Raw genomic sequence first — 20,286 nt, 5'->3', positions numbered from 1 at the left:
GTCCCAATAATTCATTTTTGCTTTGTTTCCCTTGCCTTTGGAGATGTGTCTAGCAAGAATTTGCTGTGGCCAAGGTTGAAAAGGTTGCTGTCTGTGTTTTCCTCTAGGAATTTGATGGATTTCTATTTCACCTTTAGGTTTTTCATTCATTTTGAGTCTATTTTTGTGTATGGTGTATTAGGAAATGATCCAGTTTCATTTTTCTGCATGTGGCTGTTCAATTTTCCCAACACCATTTGTTGAAGAGACTGTCTTTTTTCCACTGAATATTCTTTCCTGCTTTGTTGGAGATTTACATACCACGTTTTATTATCCATTCATTCCAATGGACACTTGAGCTACTTCCAACTTTCAGGGATTGTGAGTAATGGTGCTATGAACATATGTATATAAATAAGTATCTGTTCAAGTCCCTGTTCCTTATATCCGTCTGAAAAAATATATATTTTTGAAGGGGTAAATAAATGCATTGCCTGTATAAATATTAAATGCTTAAGAATAAATCTAACAAGAATTGTGCTGGACTTCTTTATAGATTTTTTAAGTAGATATTAAGAAACTTTTTAAAGAAAAAAATAAATGGAATGATGTAGCATGTTCATAGATTGGAATACTCAATATTTTTAAAAATATCAGGTGTTCTTCAAATTTAGATTAAATATAGGGGCGCCTGGGGGGCTCAGTCCCTTAAGAGTCTGACTCTTGGTTTCGGCTCAGGTCATGATCTCAGAGAGTCCTGAGATTGAGTCCCGCACTGGGGCTCAGTGCAGAGTCTGCTTGTCCCTCTGCCTCCCCCTCTACTTCACTCCCCACTTGTGCTGTCTCTCTCTCAAATAAATAAATAAAATCCTTTTTTAAAAATTTAGATTAAATGTAAGTCTAATTAAAATTAAAATCTTATTCTAGAATTGCAAAGAACAGCCAAAATAAGAACAGCAAAGTGGCAAGCTTTGAAGAACAGCAAATGTTAAGATTTGTCCTGTTATATATAAACATTTATTATAAAGCTGCAGTAATAAAAACAGAGTAGTAATAGTTCATGGATAGACAAATATGAGCAATGAAAAATGATAGGCAACCCAGAAATTTCTTATTTATGTAAACTCTTGATTTATGACAGAAGTGATACTGCATAGCCTTGGGGAAGGATGTGTTTTACAGTAACTGGCTCTCCAAATAGAGGGCATTCGTCTGGAAAAATGAATTTGGATTCTTCTACCTTTCACCACACCTAAGCATGAAAGACAAATAATTTAACTTTCAGAAGAAAATATTAGAGAGTGTCTTCATGAATCCCAGGATTTTCAAAACAAGACACAAAAAAGTACCAATCATGAAGGAGAACACATTTGATGATATTAAAATTTACAACTTTTATTAGTGTAGGGACAGATAATTATAAACAAGTACTTAACCTATGTGAATGTCTGGTGGAATATGTGAGATTCATGCAGGAGACTTTCAGATGACTTTTCATTTCTTCACATTTCAAAATATCTTGCATCTTTGGCCCTGTCCACTAAATGTCTTTGGCAAAGAAGTCCGCATTCAAAACATTCACACGCACACACACACACACACACACACACACATACACGAACATGTATACACACAGGGGTGCATGAGCACCCACCATTCACTGTGACAAATTTTAAGACCTTCATAAATTTCCCAAACGTCCCTAGGGATGATGCTTCCATCATTGAGAAACTCTGATCTTTGAGATCATGATGAGATCACCATCATGAGAAACTCATGATCTTGGCTCACAGCTGCCTGGAATAAAGGTTACATCTTCCAATTTGTTTTGCAGATAGACATGACCTTGTAACTAAGTATGGCCCAGTTATGTGTCAGAAATTCCCTTAAGAAAAAGGAAACATTTCCTTATTCCTGATGGGTGGAATATGCTTTGTAGGTTTGATGGCAGGAGCTGGAGCAGTCATCTTGGACTTGAGGATGAAAGCCATGTATTGAGGATAGAGAAGAACAAACCTGGGCACCTGAAGGTCAATATCCACTTTACCAGCACTAGGATGCTTACATTTCTGTAAAAAAAAAAAAAAAAAAAATTAAAAAAAAAAATATATATGTATGCTTTGACCTTATTTTAACCACATTATTTTGGATTTCTGTTACTTAAGTTAAACTTAATCCTAACTAAAACAGGTAGATATTTTTATCATCCCTATTTTACAGATGAGAAACTGAGAGGTTAATTGTCCAAGGTTGCACAGCTAGTATGTAGCAAAGCTGGGATTTGAAACCATACAGTCTAACTTGAGATCTTATGCTCTCACTGACCATGCTATTTTGTTCCTGCTGTCAGACAAAGGGGAAGAGCCTACTAGAACAAGAGCAACTGATGATGGCAATGATATTGAGAACAGCTGTGTTTTAAAGCTCTAGTAAGAAATTTATATTTTTAAAAGCTCTAGTAAGAAATATATATTTTTGAATGTCACCTCCTGAGGAGTTCTGCATTTGATGATGAGTTTCTGTCTGGGATCAAGACAACATTTAGGGTTCTTTTAAAAAGTACTTGGCCAGCACTTATATTTTAACAGGCACTAAAACAATCATCTGGCTTTCAACTTACAGGCAGTGTTGCTGCAATTTCTACTTTGAAGACTACCTTCATGATTTTTGTTGCAACTTTTTGTCTATAACTTTCTATACTTCATATTTTTATTTAACAATAACTCACTTTTAGTATTTACTGTTTGGCTTCCTCCCTAAGAAAATCCTTGAAATCTTGGGTATGAAGTACTAAAAGTTCACTTCTATACATTGAAACATATGCATGTCTTTCTTTGAAAACCATCTTATGGGCACAGAGCTGTGCTGTGCAGATCTCCCTTCAAGGAAAGACATGCATGCAATGTGTTGCCCAGCTGCCAGGAGTGTCTGGCGGACAACCTTCTGCTGTTAGATCCTTCCAGGTCAGGTCCCCAAAGTCACCTCACCAGAGGTTGTGTCTCCCCAGGGCAGCCTCAACCTGGAGTCCAAGGGAGGTTGGAGTAATAAGGGCAGGCCATTTCAGTCAGATGCATGTCAACTGTGATTGGCAATATTTGCTTTAGAGCTTCCCTCTAGGAGTGGCCAAGTCTTTGTCAGGCCTGCTTTGTGTTTTGATTTCCACTATGCACACCCGTTTTGCCCCTTCTTTTCTCAGCGTTGATTCCAAAGGAGCAACTTGCACCCACATCTCCATCTCAGCATGCTTCCAGAGAGTCTAACTTGCATGCCATGCTTGAGGAAATACTGTCCTAAATAGTGTTTTTAGGACAAGTGTCAAAGGTCTTTATAATGGCTTTAAGATAGAGAATGAAATTTAAAAATAAAGGCATGAATATGATTTTATATGATTGAAGGCAATTTGGCTTTTATGCAGGGTATCCAAAACTTTTAGTGCAATTTTAAGTCATCTAGTAAATGTTAGATGTTATTAGCTATTTGGAAGTTACAATAGTATAAGAGCTATTCAGATGATAGTTGAAAAATCAAACTAAAAAATTATCTTAATGGATTTTTTAAAAAGAATTTGAATCCCAAGACAAATGCTGTTTTTAAAAAATGGAACTGAATTACATTCTTTTATAATTATATTCACAAACTAAGCCTGTATATGACAAAATTCAAATATGTCACAGAATTTTGATTCCTTTTTGAATTCGCCTGCATGTAAAGAAATGGGCAGAAGAGAAACTGCCAGTCCATTCAGTAAATACTGTAACAATCCTGCTTGAAATCTATACATATAACAATTACTACTGTTTGAATGCCATGATTTTGGAATACTTTGTCCTACTGTCGGATCATTCTGAATCTAAATCAGTCAGAATACATGTAAATCAGCACAGCAGTGTTTAAGTTCAGTAACAAGGGATATCTTAAATAGGATATGTGGTTCAGTAAAATTTTCTAACTCTGAGATTGCAGCACAGCTAGTTAACATTTGGAGAATACTTAACTCTCCTTTGTTACATTTCATGTCTGAGTATTGAGTAAAGATACTTGTTTCACAAAACTTGCCCCATGCTAAGAATTACCTGGGATTATTTTTTTTTTTAAGATATTTATTTATTTATTTGACGGACAGAGATCACAAGCAGGCAGAGAGAGAGGAGGAAGCAGGCTCCCCACAAAGCAGAGAGCCCAATGCAGGGCTCGATCCCAGGACCCTGGGATCATGACCGAGCCGAAGGCAGAGGCTTTAACCCACTGAGCCACCCAGGCGCCCCTACCTGGGATGTTTGTTAAATGGGCTCCTATACCCTTTCCCTAGATACATTTCAGTTCAGTCCTTTTAGGGTGGGCCCGGAAATCTCTATCATGAATACAATCCCATATGTTTCTTATGTTCAGAGAGGTTTCAGAAACAGCTAATCAAGACACATATACTTATTTAAAACATCAAACAGGGGCACCTGGGCACCTGGGTGGCTCGGTGGGTTGGGCCTCTGCCTTTGGCTCAGGTCATGATCCCAGAGTCCTGGGCTCAAGCCCCACATTAGGGTCTCTGCTCAGCAGGGAGCCTGCTTCTCTTTCTCTCTGCCTGCCTTTCTGCCTACTTGTGATCTCTGTCTGTCAAATAAATAAAGTCTTAAAAACAAACAAACAAAAAATCAAACATTTTTATAGTCATCCATTGCTACTTGGAGGACTGCTATGTATTCATGGACATCTGAATATACACTTGTTTGTGACTGGCTCTAGCATGTCTGTGTGGTTTCATTAGCTTCACTGGTCTAAGAACAGAGTATTTCCCAAATCCTGGTCACCTGTTTGACAAAGTAAATTATTTTGAGAAATTACTTTGAGAACTGTGAAGAAATTACTTTGGAACTGAGAGTTCCTGAATTGAAAAATTCAAATTTATCACTTCTAGAAAAGTGCAAGTTTAAAAATCAAACAAAAACATGATTTTATTATTAGGGAGAACTTAAAAGCATTTTAAAGCCACCACTAAACATTTCTTAGTGAAAAACTACTTATATATTATTTATTATTATTATTACTTTTTTAAAGTAAGCCCCCTGCCCAACAAAGCTAATTTAAATAAATAGAAATCCTTCGGTGTAAGATTTTTTTCTCTTGGTAAACTTAAGTAGGACATATGTACAGAAATGTGCTTGAAAAAAAAAAAAAGAAATGTGCTTGAATCATGTGGGTGAATTCTTACAAAATGAACACACCCATGTAAGCAGGACCCACAAGAATCAGAACATCAACACCCCAGAAATCCCCCATATGCTAGCCAATTGTTGTAATGTTGTAATATCCCCTTCCCCACCATGTGGGACCGCTATCCTGACTTCAAACACCATGTATTAGTGTTGTGGTTTTTGAATTCTGTATTAATGGAATCATACAGTGTGTATTCTCTTGTTTGGCTTCCTTAACCATTCTATTTGTGAGATTCATACATCATGTTGCGTTAACTCTCATTTCTATATATTATTTCATTATGTGAACAGGCAGTTTGCTTATCTATTCTTTCAAACTACTATTTAGATGGTTTTCAGTTTGGGGCTATTGCAAATAGCGCTGCTATGAACATTGTGGCGCATGTCTTTTGGTGAACATATATGTATTCATCTCTGTTGTAATACCTAATAACCTGGAATGGTATTCCTAGGAATTGGAATGGAATAACCTAGGAATTAGGTATTACTAATTCAACCTTGTGGACACTACCAGAATAGTTCTCCAAACTGATTGTACAAGTTTATATTTATATTTGTATTCCCACATGTATGACAATTCTGGTTAGTCCACATCCTCACCAACACTGTTCTTCCCATTTTAGTCCTTCTAGTAGGTATGAAATGGTATCACATTGTAATTTTAATTCGCATTTCCCTGGTGACTAGAAGCTAAGAATCTTTTTCATAAATTAATGGGCCATTTTGTGGGGTGTCTCTTCAAGTCTTTTACCCATTTATCTATTAAGATTTCTCTCCCTGTATGTGTGTGTGTGTGTGTGTGTGTGAGAGAGAGAGAGAGAGAGAGAGAGAGAGAAACGTGTAGTTCTTTATGAATTCTGGCTGGATACAAGTCCTTTTAAGATATTTGTCATGAATTGTTTATGTTCTCATTCCTCTACATTTTGATGACTTGTAGTTTTGACAAAAAGTGTTATTTATTTCCAGACCCACCTCCCTAAACTGGCTCAAACTGGCTCCCAGCTACATTTTCCTTCTTTAAGTGAGTCATCACACTGTCTATGACTACCTTGTTCAGCCAGTCAGTCCGCCCTACTTTTCTTCTGGTTTATCTATCTTTGTATGTCACATTTATTCAAACCAACTTCCTGGTTGTAAGGAAAGTACATACATAAGGAAAAAGTATATGGTATGATTTACTACAGAGAGACACCAGAAATCAGGAGGGTTGAGTGCTGGTATTAAGTGGCAGTGTGACATAGGGCAAATCAGTTAACCTCTCTGGAGTTCAATTTCGTCTTCTGTGTTAATGAGGTTGGAATAAATAACCGAAATTCTCATTCATCTAAGAAACTGTTTTATTTCAGGAGTATTAAACCTCACATCTGCCTGTTGATAACCATAATAGGTGTTCTTTGTCTTTAAAGAACATCTTCCCTTTGAAAAAAATCTTTCCAGGCCTGCCTGGGTGGCTCAGTCAGTTAAGCAACTGCCCTCAGTTCAGGTCAAGATCCTCCAGTCATAGGATCAAGCCCTGCATCAGGCTCACTGTTCAGCAGGGAGCCTGCTTCAGCCACTCCCCCTATGTGTGTGTTCTCCCTCTCCCACTCTCTCTCTCTCAAATAAATGAACTAAAACCAACAACAACAAAAACCCAACAACAAACTCTTTCCAAATACAGAGGCAGGATGTAGTGTGGTGATTGAGAGTACACTCTTTGGCATCAGGCTGCCTGGGTTCCAAAGACTGTCCTTTCTTTTACAAGGTGGTTCCTTATTTTTAGAACAGCATAGAACAGTGGCTTTTTAGTTACTGATCAATTAATCTTTTTTTCCTGGGCTCTTAAGAAGTCTGAAGCAGTTGCTAGAGGAGTGTCCCACCTAAAGCTCCTGGGCCATGCCTACCATTTCGCTGCACAACAGCCCAATCTCCCAACTACCTGCACCCAAATCTCTTTGTGGGGTTTTCTGCAGCTACCAGTGCCCTATCTACCTGTGTGCAAGTGCTGGGCACTGAGTCCCCCAGTCTTTGTGGGAACAGTCTTCACTGGATGACTGACAGGAGCTGGCTGTCAATCAATGACTGACACAAGTATCCCAGTTCTCTTGTACCACAGGTGGGATAACGGAGGTGCTTATTCTTCAGTTGTTCCCAGAACTCCGTAGCAGCATTGTGCTAAATAGTCCCAAGTGTTAACTTACTTGATAATGAATTTTTACTGGCTTCGTACAATTCTGTCTGAATTCTTTACTCCCCTACTGGTGTGTCCTGAGATCACATCCTGAATAAACCCCTGTACTCAACTACTTGTCTGAGTTCACTTCCAGGGTAACCCAAACTAAGAGGAGGCTCTTAGAACAACTTCAGTGGCATTTTATCACAGCCCACTTGAGAAAGTTACTTTCCTTCTCTGTGCTCTTATATTGTAGCAATACATTAAAAGAATAACCTAAAGATATTGGGATACTATTACCAAGTAGACTAAAAATTACCCAAACATTGTATAATGAATAAGCTTTCCTATGAATTTTTAAGCATTTCTCTATAAAAACTTGGCACTTGATATTAATATACTAATATAGAGTGGTTCATTTCACACTCCTCTTTACTTCCTTGGAAGTTGTTAGAAATACATTTAAAAAAATAAAATGTGTCCTAAGTAACATGTTGTTACATTGGATCTTAAATGATTTGGCTTGTAAAATCATGAATTACAAGGTTTAGTTCATTTGTCAAAAATAGAAATGAGTACCACTGCTCTCCTTTAATTCTTTTTTTTATTTTTTTTTAAAGATTTTTATTTATTTATTTGACAGAGAGAGATCACAAGTAGGCAGAGAGGCAGGCAGAGAGAGAGAGGAGGAAGCAGGCTCCCTGCCGAGCAGAGAGCCCGATGCGGGACTTGATCCCAGGACCCTGAGATCATGACCCGAGCCGAAGGCAGCGGCTTAACCCACTGAGCCACCCAGGCACCCCTTCTCCTTTAATTTTTAAGTGGACTTTTAGAAACCATTCACTTTTCAAATCTGAAGTAATGTTCAGGATGGCATGAGATTCTGTGTACTAACTACACTTCCAAATCATACGGGTATATGATTATAGGACTTTTTGCATTCTATCGCAAGGGCTCAGACTCAATTTCATGATCTTAATAATCCATAAAGAGAGGGAGGAACAAAAAATTTTAAAGTTCATACTGAAAACAAAATAGATGGCATGTTTTCTAGCAAACACACACACGCAAAATGTTAATTTAAATCCACTTTTTATTCTTTCATAGATTTTAACAATTATACACAACTTTGAACATAAAGATAGTGAAATCTCAAGGATAAGGAGGCAATATATATGGCCTCTTCTATTCGTTCTTCAAGATGGAAGGAAATTTCCAAAGGGTACAATGTGTGAGGTTTAACACTGGAAAAATACATATGAAACTTGTTTAACTGGCTCCACTCAGGACCAGGCATAGCACAATAAATATAGAACTGCATCATCTTTTTAAAAGATTGTTGTAATTTTAACACATTCTTACCAAAGAAATATGATCAGTGACCAATTTGAAATTCTACAACACAAAGGTGGAGGGACACTTACAAAGAACATCAGAGCATCTTCTCTAGCATCTTCACTCCCATACAACAACATTCTTAGAAGGGAGTAGGAATTACATCGTAAATTCAGAACGACAAAAAACAAACTTGGTCAAACTTTCTTCATCATACCATTCATTACTATCACAATCCTAGTTTGCTGGTAGGTTTAAGGTAGGAATAGAACATTTCTGAAATCCTTTTCATTTCCATTGGTCTTTGGGCCTCTGGGTAGGAGGCCACATTGGAAGCAAACTGATAAAGCAGCACCATTAAGTCCGCATCTCAACAAATCACCGCATAATTTTTATCTTCCAGTATTTGGAAAGGTTAAAAAAAAAAAGAGAGAGAACTGCATGGAAGAATATCTATCCTGAAGAACAAGCCACTGTCAAAACATGCAATCCGCAAGGATTTCAACACACTATCGCTGAACTGTCTACTCACGGCATCTTTCCTTAACGGACCAAAAGAAACACGTTACCTAAAAATTAAATAATAATATGCTGAGGCATAAAATAAATACTTTATTTATGCTATTATGTTTGGGTATTTGAGATTGTTAGACATGTTCACATACCCTTTCCTCTCCCCAAAGAGGAAACAATGGTGCCAGCACTATTGGTCAGAAAGAGTTAATGAGAAACAGTTGCTCTCAGAGCTGTTCTGCAGTGTGCCTTACACAGACACAGAAATTATTTAAAAACATATACTGAAAAGACAGGATGAAATTATCTTTTTTTCACGTGACCCAGATTCTGTCATCAGCAGATGTAAGAATTAATCTCATCCCTATTAAATAGAATGGAAACTGTTATGCTGCTATTGCTACAGATATTCTGGGAAAACTCTTGAGCCGGTAAACTGGTAAACTGGTTGTTCAAAAGTTCACGAAACAAACAAACATGCAAACACGTGACACATATCATTACCTTGTAAAAATGCAATGCCATTCTGGCCCCAAGCATCACTACAGTCCAGCTGGTCCTTAATGGTGCGAACAGCCTTTAACCACACTGAACCCCTTCTCGGTGGCATTTTACCCACCCCCCCATGAGATTCTCAGAAGCTCAGGCTTCTAAGACATTTGAGAAAAAGAAAAGGGTGTGATGTGATTCAAGTTCCCAGTGATTGTTTTAAATGTGATTTTAAGAAGAATTTCCCGGTAATGCAGTAGTATAGTCCTTGATACTGAACTTTTCACACTGAAATACAATATGCTTTAACAAGAGGATGTTTAAGTTTGACCACCTGGCTCCTTTAACCACTTTTTTGGAGGGTACTGATTCATAAACTGTGCTGAGTCCCACAAACGCCTGTTTCAAAAACAGAGTTTCCAACAGTTTCCTATAAACATTCCTGATTTATACTGGGGGAAGCAATGCATAATTGGAACATTAATCATTCACGTTTTAAAAAAAGCAGTTATATCCTGCAAAGCAGTTACTTAGCAAAACGCTAAGCTGCGAATAACCTTACCACACAGATATTGAGTCATTTCACAAAGTTACCTGTCAAAATGTATAGAAATCTGGCCTTCCATTCCAAATCTATTGCAAAGAGAGTACATGCAGTAGTCCTGTTTACAATTTAATGGCAATGAGGAAAGGGTAAACCTAGGACAAGGAGAGATGTCACCCTACAGACAAGTTTACAGTAGTGTAGCCATTATATATCATATTTACTACATTCACCACTTCGGAGAAAGGATCACGGAGGCCCTTCAAACACTGGAAGAAAGGAATGTTTGTTTTATATAAGACCTACCAGGTAAACAGGGAAACAAATGGTAACACACACAGGCACTAGCCTCGAAGCTGCACAATAAGGAAGCAAAGGGTTTGGCGATGAGAAATTTAGGAAAATGTACACATACGAGACGAGCTTGCTCAGGAAAAGAAGGAAAGAAATCACAGTTCTAATCTTCAAGGCTACGAAATGCGTTCTGCATATCTTCAAGAAGTTGTGCATAGTCGGCCTTGATCTTTGCCTCACCATCTTTCACTGGATCCTGAAAAAAGACAGGACAGAACTCAATTTGCCTTTGGAAAATAATTTTCAGGATAGGTAGTTAAGTTACTTATATTGAACATATTTTCAGTATTAGGTAAATGAGGTATACTGGCAAAACATAGGAAGGAGTCAAAATTATCCTTATTTTCCTTTAAAGTAAAAATGTATGGAAGGAGGAATACCCCAATCTGTCAGAAAGAAGACAAAATTTTGATTCCCCTGAAACTAATAATACACTATATGTTACCTAAATTGCATTTAAATACAAAACTTAAAAAAAAAAAAAAAGATAAAATTCTGCTTTTGTATATGGCTTGCTAACTGTATTCAGTGACCAATGGATTTATCCTCAACAATATGCAATGTAAGAGGGAATTATACAGTATCACATATTAGATTCATTCTACTGCATGTACATGATAGTTGGAATTAATTTAGCCAAAACATAATTTATTGTTCAAGGTCTTATAGTATCACATTGGCACAGGAAATAAAATTTCTAAAATAATCTTAAAAGGCAACACATTTTAAATCCCTATGGAAAACAACTTAATTGAGCAGTATGTGTAAAAGAAACTTTAAAATATTTAAACTCTCTGACTGAATCGGTCTCCTTCTGGGAACCTAATAATAGAAAAATACATAAAACCAACTATATAAATAAAGGGGTCCATAGCAACAACTGGAAATTTCTTAAATACTTAACAATAGGAAAATATCACTCTCCAGCCACAAATAATGCTACAGAATATTCAATGACAAAAAAAAAAAAGAGTGGCGCCTGGGTGACTCAGTCAGTTAAGCGGCCAACTCTTTATTTCTGCTCAAGTCATGATCTCAGGGTCCTGGGATTGAGTCCTGTCTGGCTCCGCACTTGGTAAGGAGTCTGCTTGAGGATTCTCTCTCCCTCTGCCCCTTCCTCACTTGCGCTCTTGCTCTCTCAAATAAAGAAAGAAATTTTTAAAAACAAAACAAGAGCTTAAAAAAAAAAAAAAACCGAGTTGTCAATCTGATATACTGTACATGTAAACAGGAAAAAGATTCCACCTCGAATCACACTACCAGAAATCATCACTACATTACTATTGAAAATATATATTATAGTATATATTATATATATTATTATTACTATTTTAATAGTAATAATACTATATTGTATACATAGTACATATTACTAGAATAATATATAATAATATACTATATATTATGCTATATTACTGTTGAATATATTTATATTATATAAATATATAAATATGATATATATTCATATAGTCAAATATTCATTCATGTATTCAATATACATTCAATATGTATTTATTTTAAAAGAGAGGTTTTCCGGGGCACCTGGGTGGCTCAGTGGGTTGAGGCCTCTGCCTTCAGCTCAGGTCATGATCCCGGGTGCTGGGATCGAGCCCCGCATCGGGGTCTCTGCTCAGCGGGGAACCTGCTTTCACCTCTGTCTCTATCTGCCTACCTCTCTGCCTACTTGTGATCTCTGCCTGTCAAATAAATAAATAAAATCTTGAAAAAATAAATAAAATCTTTAAAAAAAAAAAAAAAAAGAGAGAGGTTTTCCCCTTAGTTCAGAAAAAGAGGAGGAGGTCCACTCTCACCACTTTTTAGAAATATTTATTTATTTGAGATAGAGAATGAGAGCAAGCGAGCATGAGCTGGGGACAGAGGGAGAGGAAGAAGCAGGTTACTCACTGAGCAGGGAGCCCGATGTGGGGCTCCATCCCAGGACCCTGGGATCAAGACCAGAGCCAAAGGCAGACACTTAACTGACTGAGCCACCCAGGCCCCCCGATTGCATATATTTTATATCACCTTCCTATGAATGTATAATTTTATTTTAGTATAATTAATATATAGTATTGTATTAGTTTTGGGTATATAATATAGAGATTTTAAAAATCTTTTTTAAAGATTTTATTTATTCATTTGTCAAAAAGAGAGAAAGAGCACAAGCAGCAGGAACAGTAGGCACAGAGAGAAGCAGGCTACCTGCTGCTCAAGGAGCCTAATGACCTGAGCCAAAAACAGATGCTTAACTGACTGGGCTGCCCAGGCGTCCCATAATAGTGTACCTCTTAATCCTTTTCACCTGTTTCACTCATTCCCTCAGCCATCTCCCCTCTGGCAACTATGAGATTGTTCTCTATATAAAAGAGTCTGTTTTTTGGTTTGTTTCTTTTTTCCCTTGTTTGTTTGTTTTGTTTCTTAAACTCTGTAGGAGTGAAATCATATGATATTTGCCTTCCTCTAACCAACTTATCTCACTTAGTATTATACTCTCTAGATCTATCCATGTTGCAAGCGGCAAGATTCTACTCTTTTGTATGGTTGAGTAATACTCCACAGTATGTATGTGTGTATCATATTTTCTTTACCCATATGAATGTGTAATTTTTAAAAAATAAAATTTGGATCAAATTACAATACAGAATTTTTTGCAACCTGGTATTTTTCATTCATTATACCAGAAGCATTTCCCCATTACCTTTGGATTTTCTTTGAAAAAATATTAATGTCTTTATAATATTCTTGCTAGAATTGTACATGCCATAATTGACCCTGTTCACTTCTGAATGACATTTAAGAAGTTTCATGAACAATCTTTTATATATTCACATAAAAAATCTCTGATTATTGTGCGTCAACTGTACTTCCAACTAAAAAAAAAAAATCTGATTATTTCCTTGGGTTATATGTTCTGAATTAGAATGACCGGACTCAAAGAGTGTGAATATTTTCAAATTCCTGATACACTGAGTGTCTACTTTTACAGATTTATTTTCAACCTATAGTGCAAAACAAATACTATATATATAACACATGGTCAGAAAATCGTTCTCAATTTCTCAACAGGTCATTAGTAAATATTCTTGTATGTCATGACTTAGAAATAAGTAAATACAACCCAATTGATCAACTATTTTAAAAACAATCTTACACATTCAAACTTCTACTGATAATTTCATTTAAGTATTTATGTTGTATACTTAAAAAAAAAAAAAAGAACTCACCCAGAAGTTAAAAACAGTGTGTAATAGGGGGGAAAAATGATGTGTAATAGGATACTTAGAAGTAAACAGCATAAGTCATTTCAGATGAGCATGGAGATAAGATGGTAATTGGTACCTGAGGAAAAGTAATTGCTCTTCAGCCATGATTTTAGCTCTAAATTGGCTGGCAGTTCAGACAAAAGGGAAAATATGTCAGCATTTATTTTAGACATGACATACTATAATTTTTATCTCTAGAATTCTTATTTGAATGTAAATTTGCGGTCTCTTCTGATTTCACATAACCTGAGCCATGTGTGAAAATGATAAAGGCAAATCCCACACACCAGGTTTGTGAATAAATAGGTTGTCTGTAAAGAGTTAAAAAAATAAAAAGAGGGGCGCCTGGGTGGCTCAGTGGGTTAAGCCGCTGCCTTCGGCTCGGGTCATGATCTCAGGGTCCTGGGATCGAGTCCCGCATCGGGCTCTCTGCTCAGCAGGGAGCCTACTTCCTCCTCTCTCTCTGCCTACCTCTCTGCCTGCTTGTGATCTCTCTGTCAAATAAATAAATAAAATCTTAAAAAAAAAATAAAATAAAATAAAAAGAAACATTTCCTACTTAAAGAAGTTCAATAGAAACAAAATATACCTTGAATTTCATGGAGGAAAGTTTATAGAGGATCTCTCCCATGTGCTCACGGATAATGGACCACGTGATTTTATTGTCACTCTGTGCAGTGGTCTCAACAGCTCTACGGGCCATATCATAAAATGCGATCATGTTGGACAGCATCCCGACCGTCTTGTAGAATGGGCAGAACCTAAGGTTTAAGTGAAAATCAAAGTAATTAATAAAAATAAAATCCAAAGTACGTTCATACTTCATCCATAAAATAATGGAGCACTAGCTTCTTTATTTAAATATGCAGACTACTTATATTTATCAGATGATAATAATGAATGAAAAAGAAAAGTGGAAAAGAATTACAATAACTTGAGCAGAGCTTTTGGGTAGAGATGGAAAATGGGGTGGATGGATAGATAGAGATATTTATTTATTTAAAGAGAGATGTTTATTTTTATCTATTAAAATAATCAAACAGGAAGAACAATCAAACAGTACTGCTATAATCTAACAACTCTCTGAAGGTTTGTTTTTATATAGTGCGGTTAAAAGAATAAGCCAGATGGTAAAATAACAATGTTGCAAAGACTCCTTGTGATAGTGGGGTTAAGGTTAGTAAGTAACAGAAAAGCAGAAAACTGAAATTTCCTAAAGTGAATAGTAGTTCCTTCTCCCATTAACGTATTCATTTTCAGTTACCCACACCTTTAATAATGAGGACACACAAGTTAATATTCAACTTGGATCACATGCATGCTTGTCAACTTTCTGACACATTTAAACACACTTGCATACAAATTTTATGCACATTCTATATTACACTTTCCGAACAATTTTCCTTTGGTTGAGTTATCTTTGTATGGATGGCTGGAGGTTCTTAAGTTACTGATACAGATTTTTGAGGTTTACTGATTATATTGCCATATTTTCTGCTTGTCCTACATTCTAGTAATTTTCCCATGTGTCAGTTCCCTCTTCAGTCCAAATAAGATCTGAGGGAGAAAAGCTAGCCTATGATGAAACGGCTTAATTTATCGAAGTTTAAAGAAACAGAGACTTTAAATAAGTCACAGGAGTAGCAGATGCAAGTGGGACATCTAACAGAGACTATGGCAGAAAGAAAGAGACTAGGACTATTGGGAAACAGAGTAGAAAAGTAGGACACAATTACTTAGGAAAAGAACAGAAGTGGCAGTTCTTACAACAGGCAGTTGTAAGAGGTAGTGAGAAAAGCACCTGAGGAAGGCAATGATCCCTGGACTCTACATACTACACCACAATCTAATCTAATTAAAGATGGCTGGATAATAAGTGAAAACACTGTCATAACTACACAAATGAATAAAATCAAAGATAAGGGGACATATTCAGTCATTAGATATTTGCTATGAAAACACGAAATAAACCTATATATTGAGTCAGAGTTGTGTCTGTATGAGGGAAAAAAAAGATTTTTAATGTGGAGGCAGCTCTTTCTTCAAAACTCAACAGAATATCCTCAAATAACAAAAGAGAATCAGGATAGGTTACCTGTCATAAGGAGTATATCCATTTTGTTGTAAGAAATCATCTTTGATAAGTTTTGCTACCTCCAGAGTGATTTTATCTGTTTCGGCTAGAGAAGCCTAAGGGGGAAAAAAAATTTTTAAAGAAATTTACTTCCATAATATGGAACTAGTGATTATAATCAATTAAGCAAGCAAAAACTGTATAATGAACACACAATCATCTATCATTAACAAATTCACTTCATAAATGCCTGTTGATTTTATTGTGGTAAAAACATGTAACAAGCTTTCATCTTAACCATTTTTAAGTGTAGTTCAATAGTGCTCAGTATATTTGCATTGCTGTGAAACAGATTTCTCGAACTGGTCATCTTGCAAAGTGGAAACTGTATACCCATTAAACAGAAATTCTCCTTTTCCTCCTCTCCTAGAACCTGGTAACTACCATCCCACTTTCTGTTCCTATGTGACTACTTTAGATGGAATCATACTGTATTTGTCTTTTTGTGACTGTTTTATATCACTTAACATAATGTCCTCAAGGTTCATCCATGTTGTAGCATGTGTTAGAAGTCTCCTTCCAGGGGCCCCTGGATGGCTCAGTGAGTGGGTTAAAGCCTCTGCCTTCAGCTCGGGTCCTGGGATCCCTGCATTGGGCTCTCTGCTCAGCGGGGAGTCTCCTTCCTCCTCTCTGCCTGCCTCTCTGCCTACTCTCTGTCAAATAAATAAAATCTAAATAAATAAATAAATAAATAAGTCTCCTTCCTTTCTAAGGCTGGATAATATCCCATTACATATATACACACCACATTTTATTTATCCATTCAGTAATCAAAAGATAGTTGGGTTGCTTCTATCTCTTAGCTATTGTGAATAAGTGCTGCTAGAAACATGGGAATACAAATAAATTAATCTTTTTTTGAAACACTTTGTTCACATCCTGTCTTGCTAGCCTAACTATTCGAATTCTGAGTCTTGAGTTTGTTTCAAAAACACCTTCACATTCCATAAACAGTTATTTTTAAATTTTTCTTAAAGATTTTATTTATTTATTTGACAAAGCAGAGACACAGTAAGAGAGGGAATACAAGCAGGGGGAGAAGCAGAGGGAGAAGGAGAATCAGGCTTCCCCCTGAGCAGGGAGCCCGACACAGGGCTTGATCCCAGGATGCTGGGATCATGACCTGAGCCTAAGGCAGACGCCTAAAAGCTGAGCCACCCAGGTGGCCCTAAACTATTCCTATAAAAAAAATTACATGGTGTTTATAACTATGTAAATGCATGGGGTGCCTGGCTGGATTAGTCAGTGGAATGTGCAACTCTTGATCTTGGGGTTTTGAGTTTGACCTCCACGGTGGGGGGAAAGATTACTTAAAAATAAAATCTTAAAAAAAAAAAAAAAAAAAAAAAAGAAACTATGTAAATGCAAAGTATAGTAAGCATGTACTCATCTATGCCTGAGTGCTGTTAGAGCTTCTTTAACTATCACTGCCTCAAAAGCTTTAACTTTGGCAATCATTCTAATCAGCCTAGCCAGTAAAGATTTGTTGGAAATGGTGGCAAAGGAACAAGCCAAGTAAGTGAACTGCAGTCTTTTGTCATCTATGTGCAACTAAGCTTCTTAGAGGTAAGGATCAGGTCTTTCTTTTCTTTCTCCTGTTTTTTTTTTTAATCCCTTTTATACATTATCCCCTCTTCAACCGTAAGTATTAAATTGTGTATCCTTTTATGTGCATAAATTCATTTTTATTAGTATTTTAAATTATGTAGAGCAGTCACGTTTGTGTCTGACACTTTTTCAGAACCATCCATGTTGCCGTGTGCCACACAGTTTGCTTCTAGGTCTTTCAGACCTCATTCTCCATGGCATGCAATTTCCCTATTTTTTTTTTCTTTTTTGAGAGACAGCATGTGAAGTGAGGGGGAGCAGAGGGAGAGAGACAATTCCAAGCAGGCTCCACACCTGGCGCAGAGCCCAGTGCAGGGCTTGATCCCATGACCCTGAGATCAGGACTCAAGTTGAAATCAAGAGTCAGATGGGCAGTGGGTGGCTCAGTCGGTTAGGTGTCTGACTCTTGATTTTGGCTCGGGTCAGATCTCAAGGTTGTAGGATTGGGCCCTGTGTTGGGCTCTGCTCTGACAACGGAGCGTGCTTGGGATTTTCTCTTTCCTTCTCCCTCTGTCTCTCTCCCACTCGCTCTTGCTCTTTCTCTCTCTCTGTAAAAAAAAGTAAACAATTATAAATAAAAGTAATGAATTTCAAATACTTCTTCCACATTGGTTAAGATGTCCTTTTTCCATTACATTGGTAAGTTACAATAATCATATTTGCATTACTGAGATAAACTTTACTAGTTTATTTATTTATTTAGTTAGTTATTTACTAGTTACTTACTATTTTATTTAGTTTCAGTTTATTTATTTAATTATTTACTATTTACCAGTTGTTTATTTAGTTAGTTTTATTATTTATTTAGTTGAATCATATTTGCATTCCTGAGATAAACTTTACTAGTTGATTTATTTACTAGTTACTTACTATTTTATTTAGTTTTAGTTTATTTATTTAGTTATTTACTATTTATCAGTTATTTAGTTAGTTAGTTAGTTTTATTATTTATTTAGTTGAATCATATTTGCATTTCTGAGATAAACTTTACTTGCTCATGCTGTATTATTTTACTCTTTTTAATACCCTGCAGAATCTAGGATTTTGATACCAACATTCATAAAGAAAATTAGCTTGAGCTTTTTTTGGTCTTATATTGTCTTTTCTGGTTCTGGAGGTCTTTGTTTCTACTTCCTCATACTTAGGGCCACAGTACTCATTTATAAATAATGAGTACTTAATATGTGCTAGCTATGTAATAATACTATCATTTGTGGAAAAAGAAATTAGGAGGTGACTTTATAAATCCTTCTGATTCCTAGCCCTGGTGCTCCTGCAAAAATATAACAGATCCAAACCACACTACCTCTAATTTGGTTGGTGATGGGTACACTGTATTTTAAGAAATAAAAGTAAATCAAGTGTTTTTCTCATCTAAAGTATTAACGAGGACTATACCAAGTGCTACTAAGGATCAAAAAGAATACAAAGGCCTGAACAACTTAAGTTACCCCTCTTGATAGACAATTTTGAAGTACAAGCCCCTCTTCTTGAATCTGGGCAAGATCTGTGGCTATGACCAGAACATAAGACTGAAGTGATATACCAGTTTTGAGACCGAGGCTTAAGAGGCTATTGGATTCCACTTCCTCTCTTTTCAATCAACTCTCTCGGAGAGCCCTAAACTGTCACAAGGAGATACTACGTAGAGAGAAAAATGCCCAGCCAACCCTTAGCTATTCCAGCCATCTCAGCCCAAGCACTACATATATGAGGGAACAACCTTTCACATGATCCCAGCCCTCAGTCACCATATGACTGCAACTGTATGAGGGGCCCAAGCAAGAATTCTAATGGTCCATCAACCCCAAAACTACAAGCAGTAAAACACTGTTCAGACTTCTAAGTATTAGGAGTGGTTTGTTACTCAGCAATAGATAACCAAAACAATAATCATTTTTCTGCCTTCCATAACACAAATAGGACCTGCAAATATCTGCCGGATAAAGGATAAGCCAAACTTCTATTAGTTCAAAAAATATTTAATAAGTACTCATTTTGCTAGGCAAGAAGCTGCATATCCAATGTTCTATCTATCCTTGCAACAGACCAGTATAACTCACAGACCTGTCCTCCATGGGACCTAACCACTCACCTTTCCCACAAGCTGTACAATTTCTGCCAGGTCTTCTTCCTCCTGCAGAATCTCCTTAGCTTTGGTCCTCAGAGGAACAAATTCTGTGAAGTGTTTGTCATAGTACTCGTCCAAGGCACGCATGTACTTGCTGTAGCTGATTAACCAGTTGACAGAGGGGAAATGCTTACGTTGAGCTAGTTTCTTATCTAAGCCCCAGAATACCTGATTTAAAAACAAAACAGACAAATACAGTGAAATTTCTTAAAAAATTTTTTTCTAAAGTCAGAGTATACACGTTTGTCCAAAATATGCAATTCTATGATATTTTGGTCAAATCATCAATCTTTTTAGTATATCCCACATATAGTTGAAACAGAATACAACTTACAATTAAAAAAATATATTCCTTTTAGTTTCAGGATGGATAGCATTTACAAATCAAACTCAAATTGTATCTTAATTTCCTTAGCAGTGTGGCAAATCTGATAGAAGAAAAATGAATGGACTCTATTGAAAACTCATTACGGTCCCATATAAACAGAGAAACCAGAAAGTTCTTACTGAGAGAATAGATTCTTCACTTTGATTAAACATCTTGAAACATTCTGGCTAAATTCAATTCCCCATT

General features: G+C 36.5%; 1 protein-coding gene across 7 annotated transcripts in view; it reads right to left on the bottom strand.

The window, feature by feature from the left end:
• Positions 1 to 8,416: 8,416 nt before the first annotated feature.
• The window catches only part of ATP6V1A (ATPase H+ transporting V1 subunit A), a 63,174-nt gene continuing 51,304 nt past the window's right edge, over positions 8,417 to 20,286 (bottom strand). For all 7 annotated transcript variants that reach the window (XM_082739940.1, XM_082739939.1, XM_082739942.1 and 4 more), the window contains 4 exons: positions 19,677 to 19,880; positions 15,935 to 16,029; positions 14,429 to 14,600; positions 8,417 to 10,772 (listed from right to left, as the gene is read on the bottom strand). In XM_082739940.1, the coding sequence (XP_082596066.1) occupies positions 10,680 to 10,772; positions 14,429 to 14,600; positions 15,935 to 16,029; positions 19,677 to 19,880 (564 nt within the window). In that variant the 3' untranslated portion in view covers positions 8,417 to 10,679. The remainder of the gene's footprint in view (positions 10,773 to 14,428; positions 14,601 to 15,934; positions 16,030 to 19,676; positions 19,881 to 20,286) is intronic.

This window comes from Mustela nivalis (assembly GCF_964662115.1).
Source record: "Mustela nivalis genome assembly, chromosome: 1".
NCBI classification, from domain to species: Eukaryota; Metazoa; Chordata; class Mammalia; order Carnivora; family Mustelidae; genus Mustela; species Mustela nivalis.
The sequence above is the reverse complement of the archived record's forward strand: the minus strand, read 5'-3'. Positions and strand labels throughout refer to the sequence as shown.